This window comes from Botryllus schlosseri, chromosome 11 (assembly GCF_051294905.1).
Source record: "Botryllus schlosseri isolate E-star chromosome 11, Bs_hap1, whole genome shotgun sequence".
Taxonomy (NCBI): domain Eukaryota; kingdom Metazoa; phylum Chordata; class Ascidiacea; order Stolidobranchia; family Styelidae; genus Botryllus; species Botryllus schlosseri.
The window spans coordinates 12,207,299-12,221,637 of record NC_137246.1 but is presented as its reverse complement, the minus strand read 5'-3'; the positions used below and the strand labels follow the sequence as shown (position 1 = coordinate 12,221,637).

General features: G+C 43.6%; 1 protein-coding gene across 1 annotated transcript; it reads left to right on the top strand.

The window, feature by feature from the left end:
* On the top strand, positions 1–11,862 carry LOC145450120 (intermembrane lipid transfer protein VPS13A-like). The gene is made up of 2 exons (XM_080328605.1): positions 1–10,411; positions 11,578–11,862. The coding sequence occupies exons 1-2, from the start codon at positions 589–591 to the stop codon at positions 11,637–11,639; spliced, it is 9,885 nt and encodes a 3,294-aa protein (XP_080184731.1). The 5' UTR covers positions 1–588; the 3' UTR covers positions 11,640–11,862.
* The last annotated feature ends 2,477 nt before the right edge of the window (positions 11,863–14,339 follow it).

Sequence of the window (14,339 nt, the reverse complement as noted above, 5' to 3'; positions counted from 1 at the left end):
CAGGTAATGATAGGCCTATTTAATGATATAGTAATTGATGTCTCACTGTTGGAAGAGACCATTAACAATTTAGCACAGTTTTGTTACGACCTTGGCTCTAGGCTAGGGACTGTCATAATATTTGCAGCCTATTATTTGAATCTGTGACAGCAGTCCTGAGTGTCGGAGTTAGGAAATCGTAGCAAGTGCTATTTATTGGTCTAACCTTGGCTGCTGTGACGATCTATTTGCCCATCTCTTAGGCAAACCATCTAGCAATCATATCCACAGGTATATTATATGATGCAAATCAATATCTTGTATAATTATGGGTTATGATGTTTATGATAAGCTTTCTATTATGTGAGTGTCTGTCTGTGACAGGACACTGTCAGTGTTTGTTGTTTCAATGTGAAGTGCCGTGAAATTATGTGATTAAGAAATATGTAGTACGGTTGTAATGGTCTTAGTCTTATTAAAAAGCCTTATCATATATTTCAATTTTTGTAGCATTAATTGACATATTGTATCTACTGTATGATGAGGTTGTGTAGGCTACTCCATTGATGCCAAGTTTCCAAGACCTGCGCTAAAATCTTAACGGAGAAGATGGTATTTGAATCGTTGGTCGTTGATCTCATGAACAAGTACCTGAGTGCTTACATCGAGAATCTTGATGCTTCGCAACTCAAGCTTGGTATCTGGGGCGGAAATGCCGTGCTGACAAATCTCCACGTCAAAGGAGACGCCTTGAAGGACTTGGATCTTCCTGTTACGATTGTGTCCGGTTTCATTGGAAAACTAACCCTGCAAATTCCGTGGAAGAATTTGTACAAAGATGCGGTGGTAGCTTCTCTGGACAGCTTATACATTTTGGCAGTGCCCAACACGAGCATGGAGTATGATGCTGAGAAGGAAGCGGAAAAGGCTGAGAAAGAAAAGCAAGAACAGTTGAAAGAAATAGAAGAGCAACTTGCCAAAAAACTTGAGAAAAGCGATGATAAGCCAAAGCAGGACGGATTCGTCGAAAAGCTTGCCACACAAGTCATTAAAAATATTCAAATCCACGTGAAGAATATTCACATCCGGTATGAGGATACTGTCACTATTCCAAATCAACCTTTCGCGGTTGGAGCCACTTTGTCCGGTTTGGACGTACAGACAACGAACGAAAATTGGATACCGACATTGCTAGATGAAAGTGTCAAAGTGATATACAAGATGGTGAATCTAAATTCGCTTTCCGTGTATTGGAATTACAAGCCGAAAATGCTCTTCTCCAAAGCCAGCCGAGAAGAGCAGTTGGCAGAATTTGAGAGTACGATTGCACGGGAGGGCTTTTCTCCTGATCAATATAACTATATTGTCAAACCCATGACACTGGATACGAAATTACGGCTGAACCCACATCCCGAAAATGATATATCTAAACCAAAAATTCTGCTGCGAATCCTGCTTCAAGAACTGTGTGTCAATTTGTCTCGTGTCCAATTCTGTGGCATAATGGAGCTAGTCGAGTCGTTGGATCGTATGACTGTCAATGCACCATTCAGGAGATATCGTCCTTCCGTTCCTCTCAAAGGCAACTCGAGATTATATTGGAAATACGCGTACAATTCCGTGCTGGAGGCTGGCGTCAAGAGAAAGCTGTGCATGTTCTCGTGGCGGCACATCAGCGGCCACAGGCGAAAAGTGAAGGAGTATAAAGCAAAGTACAAGGAGAAGTTAAAACAGAAAAACCCGTCGAAAGATCTCACCAATGCGTTGATCAAAATGGAGAACAACCTGGACGTGTTCAACATCACCCTGGCCCGGCAGAGCTCCGAGATGGAGTTGGTGAAAAACGGAGTAACGATCAAGAGCAAGAAAAGCGCTCACCAGAAAGAGGTCAAAGAGTCCTCGTCTTGGTTGGGAGGCTGGTTTGGTGGCGGTAAGAAAAAGAAAGAAGTCGCAGAGAGCAAAGAAAATGTTTCGGAAGTTATGGACGACGAGCAGAAGAAGTTGCTTTACGAAGCGATCGGATACACCGAGGGTGAAAGCCCCAGGCCGATCGACTTTCCGAAGGACTACGTTGGAACTCGTGTGGATGTAGCCCTGAATTTGGTTTCTTTACAGTTGATCGATGACGATAAACTTGATGGAGTGTCGGTTTTGTGTGTCTCTCTGAAAGAAATATCCACCGCGTTTCAAATGATCCCGACGATGGACGGAATGAGCGTAGAAACTAAGATGCACGATTTTCAAATCGACGGATTGGAGAATGACGGCGTCTGTCCGCGGATGGTCGTGGCTGATTTTTCAGGAGGCGTACGCGGTTCGGATGTGAGTTTACTCACCGTGAAGTTTGAAAAGAATCCGGTCGACGAAACTTGTGATCAGAGAGTCGAGGTTGACGCACGTCCTCTGAAAATTGTCTACGACGCCGCTACCGTTAATCACCTTACCACGTTTTTCAAGGCGTCTGAAGACGTCCAACTGCAGCAGATCAGAGCCGTCGCGGCTTCAAAATATCAAGATATCAAAGAACAGACGGCAACCGGACTGAAATACGCGATGGCTACACGAAAAATTACCGATATAAGAATGAAAGTCATGTCGTCTTATGTTGTCGTGCCAAAAAATGGTTGTTTTGCAGAGGACTGTGAGGTGATTGTTTTAGATTTGGGCGAAATAAATTTGAAGAGCATGAACGAAGGTCAGACGCCTGCTACAAAAAAAGCGTTTTTCAAGGACGACGTAACGGAGTTGGAGGAAATGCGTCGTTTCGCTTACGATAAATTCCGTTTGGAGGTCAATAATATTCAGCTTATGATCGCGGGAGAAGGACAAGACTGGGTGAACGGGCGCAGTTTAAGCTCGTCCCCGTTGCATGTTCTGGAGCCTGTTAGCGTTCAGTTAGATTTGCAGAAATGTATGTTCGACAACGATGCGGACTTGCCAAAATTAAAACTGGAGGGCAAACTGCCGGTTTTGGCTGTAAAAATATCGGATCGCAAACTGAAAAATGCTATCGCCCTGTTCGAGAGCGTACCGTTGCCACCGTCGGATCCAGCGCCGGCGGCCCCACTCGTGAAATATGAAGCTTGGGATTTGGGCGGCACTGTGGTTCAGAAGAATGATCTCAAAACCATGGGCAATGTTTTCCAGTCGAATGTTTCATCGACCACCACTTCTTCCGATGAATTTTACTCGGCCGAGTCCGATCTGAGTGATATCGATGAAGTATCTGCCGAGAAAGTAATCCGGAAAAGCAATAACGAGACTGTCAAAGTGACGGAACAGCTCACTGACGTATTCGCCAAGTTTGCAGTTGAGAAAATTTCAATCGGCATCGCTCGTTGCATGGATAACACCGACAAACCGCTTCTTGAACTAGAGGTTGATAATTTCGGCGCTAGCACCACGGTACGCACATGGGACACATCTCTCAACGCCCATTTAGGCTCTGTCAAAGTCGCGTATCCAACAGTAGACAACAAAGCTCTGTATCTCTTAGACACAAATGCTCATGGGGTTGAACACCTGCTAAAATTGAAAATGATTATCGCGAAACCTACAGCACCTGACTTTGCAAGTATGTATGAAAATATTCAGAAGCGTATCGACGTACAATTCAGTGTGTTTCAAATCAACGCCAACTCAAGAGCGATACTCGATATTAAAAGTTTCGCCGAAAATCTGCTCCCGTCTCCTAGCGCATCTTCACCAACACATGAAGGAAGACTATCCCCTAGCGGTACGTCACGAGCAACTACCTTGACACCGACAGAATCTTCGATTATTTCGACTTTGGCACATTCCTCGTCTAGCGCTCCGGGTACCAGTGGTTCCAGCGACGAGTCGAACGATAGCAAAAAGAAGAAACGGAAGAAGAAGAAGAAAAAGAGTCAGAAGTCGAGAAAGATTGTTAGCGCCGAAGTCACGGACATGAAATTGACTGCTGTCTTGCAAACGTTCTCAATAAAACTATCGGACGACAAGTCTGATATCGCTAGCATCGCTATAAAAGGTGTCGAAGCCATGGTTTCTCTGAGTCCAACTGCAACGAGAGTAGAAGCGAAATTGCACGATTTAGACATCAGAGACCCGACCGTAGAAACCTTGTATCCTAACATCGTGTGCGCTGTCGGCGACAACGTGCTTGAAGCAGAAATCGTGAATTTCAACAAATCAACATTGGGAGACGGGTATAAGGATATGAACATGGTCGACACCAGCGTGATGGTGCGTTTCGGCACATTGCGGGCTGTCGTCGTCAAACGTTTTATCGATTCTCTCGTTACGTTTGGAGAGAATTTCCAAGACGCGAAGCAAGTGGCCCTCGAAGCAGGTGCCGCGGCACAGAAAGCTGCATCGCAGAGTGTGTTGAAGCTTGTCGAACGGAATCCGAGAATCAAACTTGACGTGTATCTGATGGCTCCCAACATCCTAATCCCACAGAGTTCAAGCTCGGCCAATGTCGTCGTGGCAAACCTCGGTAACGTAAAGATATCCAATTCATTCCGTATAGTCGGGTCTGCCGACAGCGACACTCCGGCCGTGTGCGATGACATGAAAATCGAAGTGAGAGAAATGAAATTATCTTTATGCCAAGTGAATTCGAGCCTCGACTTGACGTCGGAACATCAAATCTTGGAACCCATCTCGATAAACGTCGACCTTCAACGTAACCTGGCGATGTCATGGTTTAACGACATTCCTGATATTTCTATTTCAGGCGCGATGAGCGACATCAGTCTTAAAATCAGTGGGTCTGACGTGAAGTCCTTGTTGCAAATTGTTGATGAAAATCTGACTGAGTCGCAACCCGATAACTCGCAGAGTAAATCTAAAACAAAAGTCGATAAACCAGTTGAGGGAAAGAAGGAGACGGCTGTTACTACGCCTGTTACTTTGAGAGATACCTTGAAATTGGATTTCAAAATCCCGAAGATCCGGCTTAATATGTACATGGATAAAGATAGGACGAGTCCGTTGGCCGAATTCAAACTCGTGAACATACCGCTTTCGGTTAGAATGGGCTCTGATGAATCACTCGATCTGGTCGTCAGCCTGGATGACGTGACTCTCGACGATAAAAGAGTGTCGCACCTTGATGGTATTACGAGGCATATCCGTAGAAAAGGTGGTAACTCTATCGACAGAATCAATCGCGTAATCGAAACAAACATTCGTATAAATTCTGACGGGTCTACTGATATTAACGCATCAATTGGAAGCTTGCAGGTTATATTGTGCTTGGAATTCATAATGAAAGTCACTGATGTTTTTCTGAGCGATCTCACCGATCGGGAAATAAAGGGAAGCAAATCTGAAGCTATCGATGACTCCAATGGATCGATGACATCAGCTTTGAGTGCCGAGTCGTTGTCTTCGGATTCAGTCATCGTGGAGTCGAAACCGCACGAAAGTCAGCCTAAGAGTACCAAATCGAACCTAATGAAAGTCGATTTCGAACTGCATCAACCCGACATCATTTTGGTGACGGATATATCGTCGAGCCATTCGCAGGCGTTGGTTTTGAATATGAAGCTCTCTGCTAACGTGGAAGTCAGCCAAGACGGGCTAGAACAACAACTGTCTTCGTCTCTCTCTGGATTACAACTGATCAACTGCCCCTTTTCCGAGATACAGAACATCAAGTCAGAACATAAGAAGATTATCGCGCCCTGTAGCATTGAATTTGTGGGGAAAATTACTCCGTTGTCGCAAGATTTCAGTATTACGGGTACAAAAATCCAGATTACTGCAACTCCGACTGTCATTAACACCATAGCGGAGGCAGTTCAAGTTTTGTCTTCGCAAGGCGAATCCGCAGCAGATTCTAATATCGAGGGAAAACGTGTCGATGCTGATATTTGGGACACGAAACGCGTCAGCGACGTTCGATTGTGGTTCATCGAACACCCGGAAGACGAATTAAAAGCGCATCACGCTACGACATTGCTTCCGATTCCAGGCACAGCACCAGGCAAGTCTAACATGCAGCAGATTATGAAATTTTCCCTGCCTAGCGTTCAGATTTTGTTGGAGTCCGGCCAAGGCCAGCATACTGTTCCGTTGCTGATCACTGAGACTAAGGTACGAGCTGAGATTATGGACTGGAGCAGCGGCAGAATGGAGGGGTCTTTCAAACTGGCGTTTGGTGTCGTGTACTTCAACGAATCGTTGTCCGTGTGGGAACCTTTGGTCGAACCTGTGGAGTCTGACCCTGGAGATTTAGATTCTCAATACGAGCTGTGGATGTTAGAGGCTATCATTCAACAGAGCCCAGAAGAAGACAGCAACAAACGAAGCATGTCTAGCAGCAGTTCCGTGAGCGATTTGCCCCCACTGATGTCGATTGGAGTCAAATCGTCAAAGTTGCTACAGACTACAATCACAAACGATGCTATTAAAGTACTGCAAAGTCTCGGCACTGCTTTTGCGGAAGCGGCTATGGTGCAGAAGGCGAAAAAGAAGGGAAAAGCCGGCGATGTGACAGACGGCAGCGCAAAGTTTATTTCCGCTGAAGCAAGGATTGATAACATGCTCGACACTCCTTTGAACGTGTCACTCGGTAGCTCGTTGAATATCGTAACCAGAAGTGGTCCGGATAAAAACTCTGATGGCGAATACACCCTTGGGTATCAAGACTACGTCGCTGTGAACACTGCGGGCGCTAAGGATTTGAACATTTGGGACTTGCTGGCCAATCAAGCAAAACTTTACGAAGACAATTCGTCGATGATTCGAGTGTCATTACCGGGCGGAATGAATTCTGCCGAGTTTGATGTCTCGAAGACAGGAGTATCCATGAATACTTTGAAGCTGAAATCGGGGGAGATTCCGATAACGTGTGTCATTGCGAGCGAAGGTGGTGTCAGAAACGTGACATTACGGTCGCCGTTAGTGTTGAAGAATAACGTTTCCATCAAACTGGACGTGATCGATAAAGACGATAATGAAATTGAGGTTATCGATCAAGGGCAAACCTTTGCGGTACCCTCGAAATTTGTGAGTGGAGAGAAATTGTTTGTAAAGCCCCACGGTATGGATGTTTACAAAGCCGAAGTCGACTGGAGTGCGGTACGACGTGGCGATGATTTTCACGTGGAAAAAGTCATCGATTGCCCGTCGAATTCAGGAATGAATCACGGCGTCAGTTTCAATGTGGAAGTCGTTAGCGAACATGTCAACTCTCCAGATAACAACGATACTTGTTACGAAATTCATGTACATCCCGTAGCAATGTTCAAAAATTATTTGCCGTATGATATTGAATTCGTGTTGGTTAACGGCGGTAAAGACTCTGATCCCGTGAAACTTACTCCAGGAAATGGCGACCAGTTATTGCATGCCGCGTTGAACAAATCAAAAATCAAAGCGACTCTGCAATACGCCGAAAAGACTTGGCTTGGAGAGATGACTTTGGATCGCGGAATATCGGAGCTTTCTGTGTGGAGTTTTAAATGTGGCGATAAGATCATGGTCCTTGGCAAACAAATAACGTATAACGAAGGATATATGAAGATCTGTCTTTATTCGCCGTATTGGATGGTGAACAATACCGGATTGACTCTCGAGTATAAAGCAGGTGACGATAACATATCACAGCACCTCGCTGACGAACAGGAATTCATACTTTTTTCTTTCACGTCGAAATCGTTCTTGTCGAAAAATAAATTACAAGTCCGCGCTTGCAACTCAAACTTCAGCGATAGCTTTTCGATCGACACAGTCGGCAGTGGCGGTACAATAACTTGCAAGTCGAAAGAAATGCAATACATGGTCGGTACGCAGATTCATCTCACCAGCTTTGGATTGACGAAAATCGTTACTTTTTCGAGTTACTATAAAATCGTTAACAATTCCGCTTGCGATCTTGAAGTATCCGAAGCTGAAGGGGGCAAAAGTTCTATTTCAGTTCAAGCTAATGCCACATGCAAGTTTTGGCCGGAAACCGCATTGGATCAATTTAAGCTACAAATCAAAGGACAAACGGAACAATCCGCTAATATCAGATATTCCAAGCTCGACAGCGGCGTTCTCATCAAAGTCGGGGACACACCTCTTTTTGTGGATGTTTCAGTAACGGAATCGTCTGTTACGGTCACAGTAAAAGATTACTATGTGGGGTCTACCGCTGTCATGCTTATCAACGATACCAAAAGCTTGAACATAGAAATCGGACAAGCAAAATCATCAGCATCAAAACACGTGTTAAGATCCGGAGAAATTAAGCACTTGTTATGGTCGGAACCTTCGAAACGTCGCGAGGTGTCTTGGCAGATCACAAACGGAGGCAAGGAAGTCACCCACGATGTCATGCATGAGCAGAACCAAGAAATGAAAGTTAAAATCGATGGGGAAAATAAAGTTCTGTACTATGCCGTATTTGTCGACGGGCTGCAAAGGGTGTTGCTATTTACGGAAAACAAGCAATGCGCCAATGCGGTAAAACTTGGCATTGCGACAGAACGAGCGAATTTTGAACTAGACGTCGACTTGCAAGGGTTCGCATGCTCGCTCACCGATACTAAACACAGACGCGAAGTAATGTACATGGCTATCACTAGTTCCGGATTGGTGTGGGAAGAAAAGCCTAAAAAGCGATGGACGCCTCTCGCTCTGAAATACGGTTCGAAATTGGAAGAGACGTATCAAGGCGCGTTTTCTTCTTCTGGCTTATGCCAAGTGGAGAATTACCAATTCGATATCGCCAAAATGAAAGTGCTCAAGCCGCACTCGGCTGACCTGCGACGGTCGTTCTCCTCCGGAATATCTCTCCATTACACCATTAGCGACCATCAGGTGATGATGCACGCTAAAGTCAATCGTATACAGATCGATAATCAACTGCCGGACGCCGTGTTTCCGGTTGTGCTACACCCGATGCCTATGCCTAAAACGGTGGCCGTCGACAGCAGCCCGAAACCGTTTGTGGAATTCAGCATGCTACAACGCAAAAGCGACCATCTCACGTTCCCGCATGTCAAGTACTTTCAAGTGCTGGTACAAGAGTTGAGCGTCAAAGTTGATATGGGATTTATCTCTGCTTTGCTGCCTGTGTTCGGAGCAGATGAAGTTAAATCTTCCCCGGAACGAGATTTGAAATACTTCAAATACGATGTCGATTACTTGAAGAAGTCTGACGATCCTGAAGAAACCACCAACGAATCAGGGCTTACGTTCTACGACACGCTGCATTTGAGTCCTATTAAAGTGCACGTGTCTTTCTCAATGCAGAACTCGTTAGGCGGAGAGAACGCCAGCAGCAACGTAGTTGAACTGCCATTCAACGCTCTAGCTGTGGTTTTGAAATCGATCGGCGTTACCGTGTCTGACATTGACGACGTAGTGTTCAAACTCGGATTTTTCGAACGCGAATACCAATTTTTCAACACTGCCCAATTCACGGGAGCCATAACCCGACATTACGCGGGTCAAGCCGTCAAACAATTGTATGTGTTGGTCTTTGGGTTAGACGTAATCGGCAATCCGTACGGACTAGTGATGGGTATCGCGGAAGGCGTTACTGATTTGTTTTATGAACCCTACCAAGGCATGATTCAAGGACCTGGAGAGTTTGCGGAAGGCCTGGCGCTCGGGGCAAAGAGTCTACTGGGTCACACAGTAGGTGGGGCTGCTGGCGCTGTGTCTAGAGTCACAGGGGCTCTTGGAAAAGGTGTGGCTGCCCTCACGATGGACGATGAGTACAAAAGAAAACGGCAGATGCAGAAAAACAAACCGACCGATTTCAAAGAGAGTTTGGCGAGAGGCGGAAAAGGCTTTGTGATGGGGTTCGTAGGCGGGGTGACAGGTGTTGTCACAAAACCGATGGAGGGGGCTAAAAAGGAAGGCGCTGCCGGGTTTTTCAAAGGCGTCGGGAAAGGTCTTATTGGGATTGTCGCAAGGCCCGCCAGTGGTGTAATAGATCTTGCTAGTAATACGATGGAAGGGATTCAAAAACTTGCCGATATGAGCGAAGATGTGAAACGCATGCGTCCGTCGCGGTGGATACATGAAGACACCGGAGTCTTGCAGCCATACAAGCTCAGAAAAGCGCAAGGCAAGGCCATACTGCTGGAAGTGGAGAAAGGTAAATTTGCAGAAGACGCCAGATACATACTGCACGTTCCCGTGGACAAAAACAAGAAATCATTTCTGCTGCTCACCGATAAGATGATACTGGAGGCCCACACGGGCGAAATATTCGGGCAGTGGAATAGCGATTGGAATTTCTCTTACGATGAGATAGTGGAAGAACCGCACCGTACCGGTGACGGAATCAAACTTGTCGGCGGTAAAACAAAGAAGCTCTTTGGATCGAAAACGCATCAAAGGATTGTGACGTTCGCCAATCCCAGCTACGTCGATCGCGCTCTCGAATACATGCGGAAGATCTGGTCCGATTATCAGCACGGGCGGAAAGTTTCGTCTTTCAGAGAAAGTAAGACGCACATGAGCCACCATCATCACTTTGGTTTCGGTTCTCATAGACACAAGAAGAATAAGCACCATTAATTTCGATTTTCTAATTTCGCCATGACAGTTTGTGCTCGTAGATATGTAGTGCTTGCCTATTAATTTGATCATGACAATCTTTACTCGTTTCTGACGCGCTGTTGTAGTACTGTACGCAAACTTGGGATCTTTTCAACTGCTTTTTCTGTTTGTTTGCTGACGGATTTGCAAGAACGTAGATGTGTATTTCTTGTAAATTACTGATCATGTTCAATCTGAATTTTCCGTTGTCTGATCTACCGACACTGGTCGGTGTTCACACTTCTAAAAGACGTTCGTGTCATTTCTATATCAAAGAATTGTTTTGGTCACAGCATCATCTTACGATATTGTGCAATTTGCATCTTATCTTCGCCAACTTACTTCCTTATTGTGCTTTCTCAAGGTACCGACTGACACAATATTTGAATTTATTAGTACTTTATTGGGTTGCAAGGTTTCCAGAAATTGATTCAATCTCACTCGTATCTTGTATCGAGACATCACGGTGTTGGCAGTCATACATCATTTGTACAGGGGATATCAATAACAGATGAGAATACTCGTATCAAATACTGTGTATATAATATTCTAATAACACAATGAATCCGCAAACATTGTTGATAATTTAACCACGAAATAACCAAACTGAGTTGTGACATTAAAAATTTGCTGCTACATCCATCATTTTGTTGGATTGTACAACTTCGACTTTGAAGTATACCTTCTGTAATGAGTTCAGTGTTTTGTAATGATTACTGGCTGCTAGTTCTGTGTGTTACTGAAATCTATATTGCATGACTCGACTGTCAGTGTTGTAATTCAATCTGTATTGCTAAGATTTTGTTTGATCCTGTACTGTATTAATCCTCTGTAGTTTATTAATACTGAGCTCCACTGCTTGCCTTACTCTGCTCCGAATCTCAATTCTACTGTCAGCATCTCCCTGTAAATTGGGGTTTTCCAACTATTAGCTACTGATCAACATTGCCTTATGGACAATCCTAGTACATACTTGTGGCGATATTAACTCGTGAAAAATCAAGTAGCGTTACAAAATGGAGATGATCAAAATATGTATTTAGAGCATTGCACCGATCTGTATTTGAACAGGTTTCACTTTCCGGTATTCCACAATGAGCGAGCACTTTGGCGAGGTCACAACTGAGCATTAACCGGCGGGGATTCGCGTCCTGCATTTCTTCAATTTATGCGTATTTTCTGCCACAATTATGTTGCCGAATAATTCATGATCGGTGAACGTTATTTCCAGTCTTATCTCAGCATTTACTGCTCGAACATGTGTGTAATGTGTATTGATGATTGATGTGCTTTACACAAGTCCTACATGCTGCCTAGCGGTGAGGATTTAAATAAATATTGTACATATTCTGAAAATAGTGCGTTTATTTGCAGGTTGGCATCGTAGTTTATAAAAGAGGCGTAATAGACGGAAATGTCCAACTTCGTAGCCATTTTCCAGTTGTTTACCAAATAGGAAATTTTTACATCATAAATCCACTCTGTATGTTGCTGGAGGGAATTGGATAGTATGCCGTCGAAATGCATGGATTTTGAGCAATCTGGCATCTGTACCATGATATTAGGTTTAATTGTTAGACCGTGTTGCATTATATAGGCTCCAGATCACAATCATGGAATGTTATCTGAGGTCTGCCAGCTAACCCACATGATGTATGCTATCTTCTAAACCAGAAGTGGACAAACTTTTTAGCTCGAGGGCCGCTTTCAACATCTGAATCCATTCGTTGGCCGCACCATAGAAAAATTTGGATCCCAAGTAGAGTCCTACAGATGTCGGATTTTGCGCGGATACCGATAACTCGCGCCTTCGCCAACAAACCCAAACTTTTATTTGAATATATATAGACCAGTGAAAGCATGAGACAGTTTCGCTTCATAATTGCTAGAACTTCAGGACTCACATCGCATAAGAATGGTCTTCTGAGATAAAATATCTTACAATGCAAACTTATTTTAATTGCAATGCAAATGACAATGGCCTATTGATACAAACATATATTGCTGTTTAGAGAAGTTTTGTTGGGGTCGTTTGAAATAGTTATTCCTGAATTCTTTTCTTATGTCTCAATGGAAGGTTTGAAACCACGCCACGAAAGCCATTTTCTACTGTTTCTACTGTCACACTAACACTGTTGCCCTACCTCGCCCAGACATTGCTTCATTGATCATTTGCCACCATTGTTTTATTTTTTTTCTATTTTCCTTTAACTAAACATTTCTTTACAGCCAGACTGTTCAGAGTCAAGTGTACCTGTTTGATGCTGGTGTGATCAGACTAGATGACCTTCACGGTCTTATCGATCATTCCTATCTAATACCGAATACTGTGCACGCATATCTTCTGTACCACCATCACTTCCGTTTGTTATGTATTTTGGTTCGATGAAAATAAAGACTCTCTCTCTCTCTCTTATACATAACCACTATTCCAGAATAAATTCAAGATGTGATGACAGATAGAAATGACTAGACTAGACCGGGGCCTACGACGGATGTTGTATGTTCACTAAAAACTACATGTTTCTTAATTTGGGGCCCATATGTTGCGATCACAGCAAAAGGTGTTGTCGGAAGCGATACGCGTTAATATTAGATTCGTCAGCGCTTATTTTTGAGGAAATATTTTCGGCACTCGTTCATATCAAATCGAAGACGCGGATTTTCAAGACAATAATTACAGCTGCAAAAATCGCTTCGAAATAATAAAAGTCTATTCTCAATTTCTACATATAGTATGATGTTATTTTTACGATAAGTCATTTTGTGGCTGTTTTTCACAAGCCTACAGTTAATATTTGCACCAGACAGATGACGGTTGCACGATAATTGAGCTAATTTTGCTCGAAAACTTGAGGGGGTCCGTGACAGTCCAAAAGGGATCGGCGAAGACAAAAAGGTTGAGAATCACTGATATAGACCGAATACACGCGTCAGAATCATTTACGAGATTTCATAAGCTAATCATAATCAATATCAATAAATTTATGAAAATTATGGAAGAAAGTCGGTTACATCGATTCTTGTAAAGAAATGGAAATTTGACTATGTGAGGAGAAATCTGTTCAAAGATCTGCCGATTCTGCTTTTGGTTCAACTTAGGGACACACAATGATTACATCATCGTTACTATTTTACCTTCAAATACGATTCAGAAAATGGCTTACTGTACTACTGGTAAACTTTTCTTCTTGACATTCTTTTGTGCAGACGACATCAACATACTTAATTGTTGTCTCAAATATTTTATTAATTCCGTTGACGCTCATAAAATTTGATAAATTGTTAAATAATTAGGATGTTCGGTTTAAAGTGGCCTTTCAAATTGTAGCAACGGATACTTTTCGGTTGATTTTTTATTCAGAGCATTCATCTTCAACTTTTCGCTATGGCTTTGAACAAGTAATTATGAGTGGATTGCGGTCGAAGTTATGAATGAGGTGAAATATACAAGACGAATCTACCAAAGACATGCAGGAATCGCTTTCTCCAAGTACAGCACTGAAAGCATTAAACTCGCTGGAGTTGCAAATCGAAATTCACACTCGCGATCCGAATTAAGTTATTTCCGTTTTCATTTTATGTATGGGATTTTTATGATTTTATTTCTGGAGACCTTCAGGGGCCATGCGCGGATAGTGGTTTGCCCACCCTTGTTCTAAACACTGCATTTTCGAGGAGTGCTCAACGGCAGTTCTAGCCTGCCTCCAATTGCTACGTCTTCCGATTAAAAATATAACAGCAACTACCTCAGCCACAATCGCGTGCTCTACTTGCAGGTCATACTATCTAGGTACTGATAATAGTATGCAGCCAACTTAGAGCACGCCAGA

Bases quoted from the DNA above. Each gene is read 5' to 3' on its own strand.
- LOC145450120 (XM_080328605.1), top strand. From the start codon at position 589: ATGGTATTTGAATCGTTGGTCGTTGATCTCATGAACAAGTACCTGAGT. The intron at 10,412-11,577 runs GTAAGACGCACA...GTATTTGAACAG, and splicing joins AGTTTCGTCTTTCAGAGAAA to GTTTCACTTTCCGGTATTCC.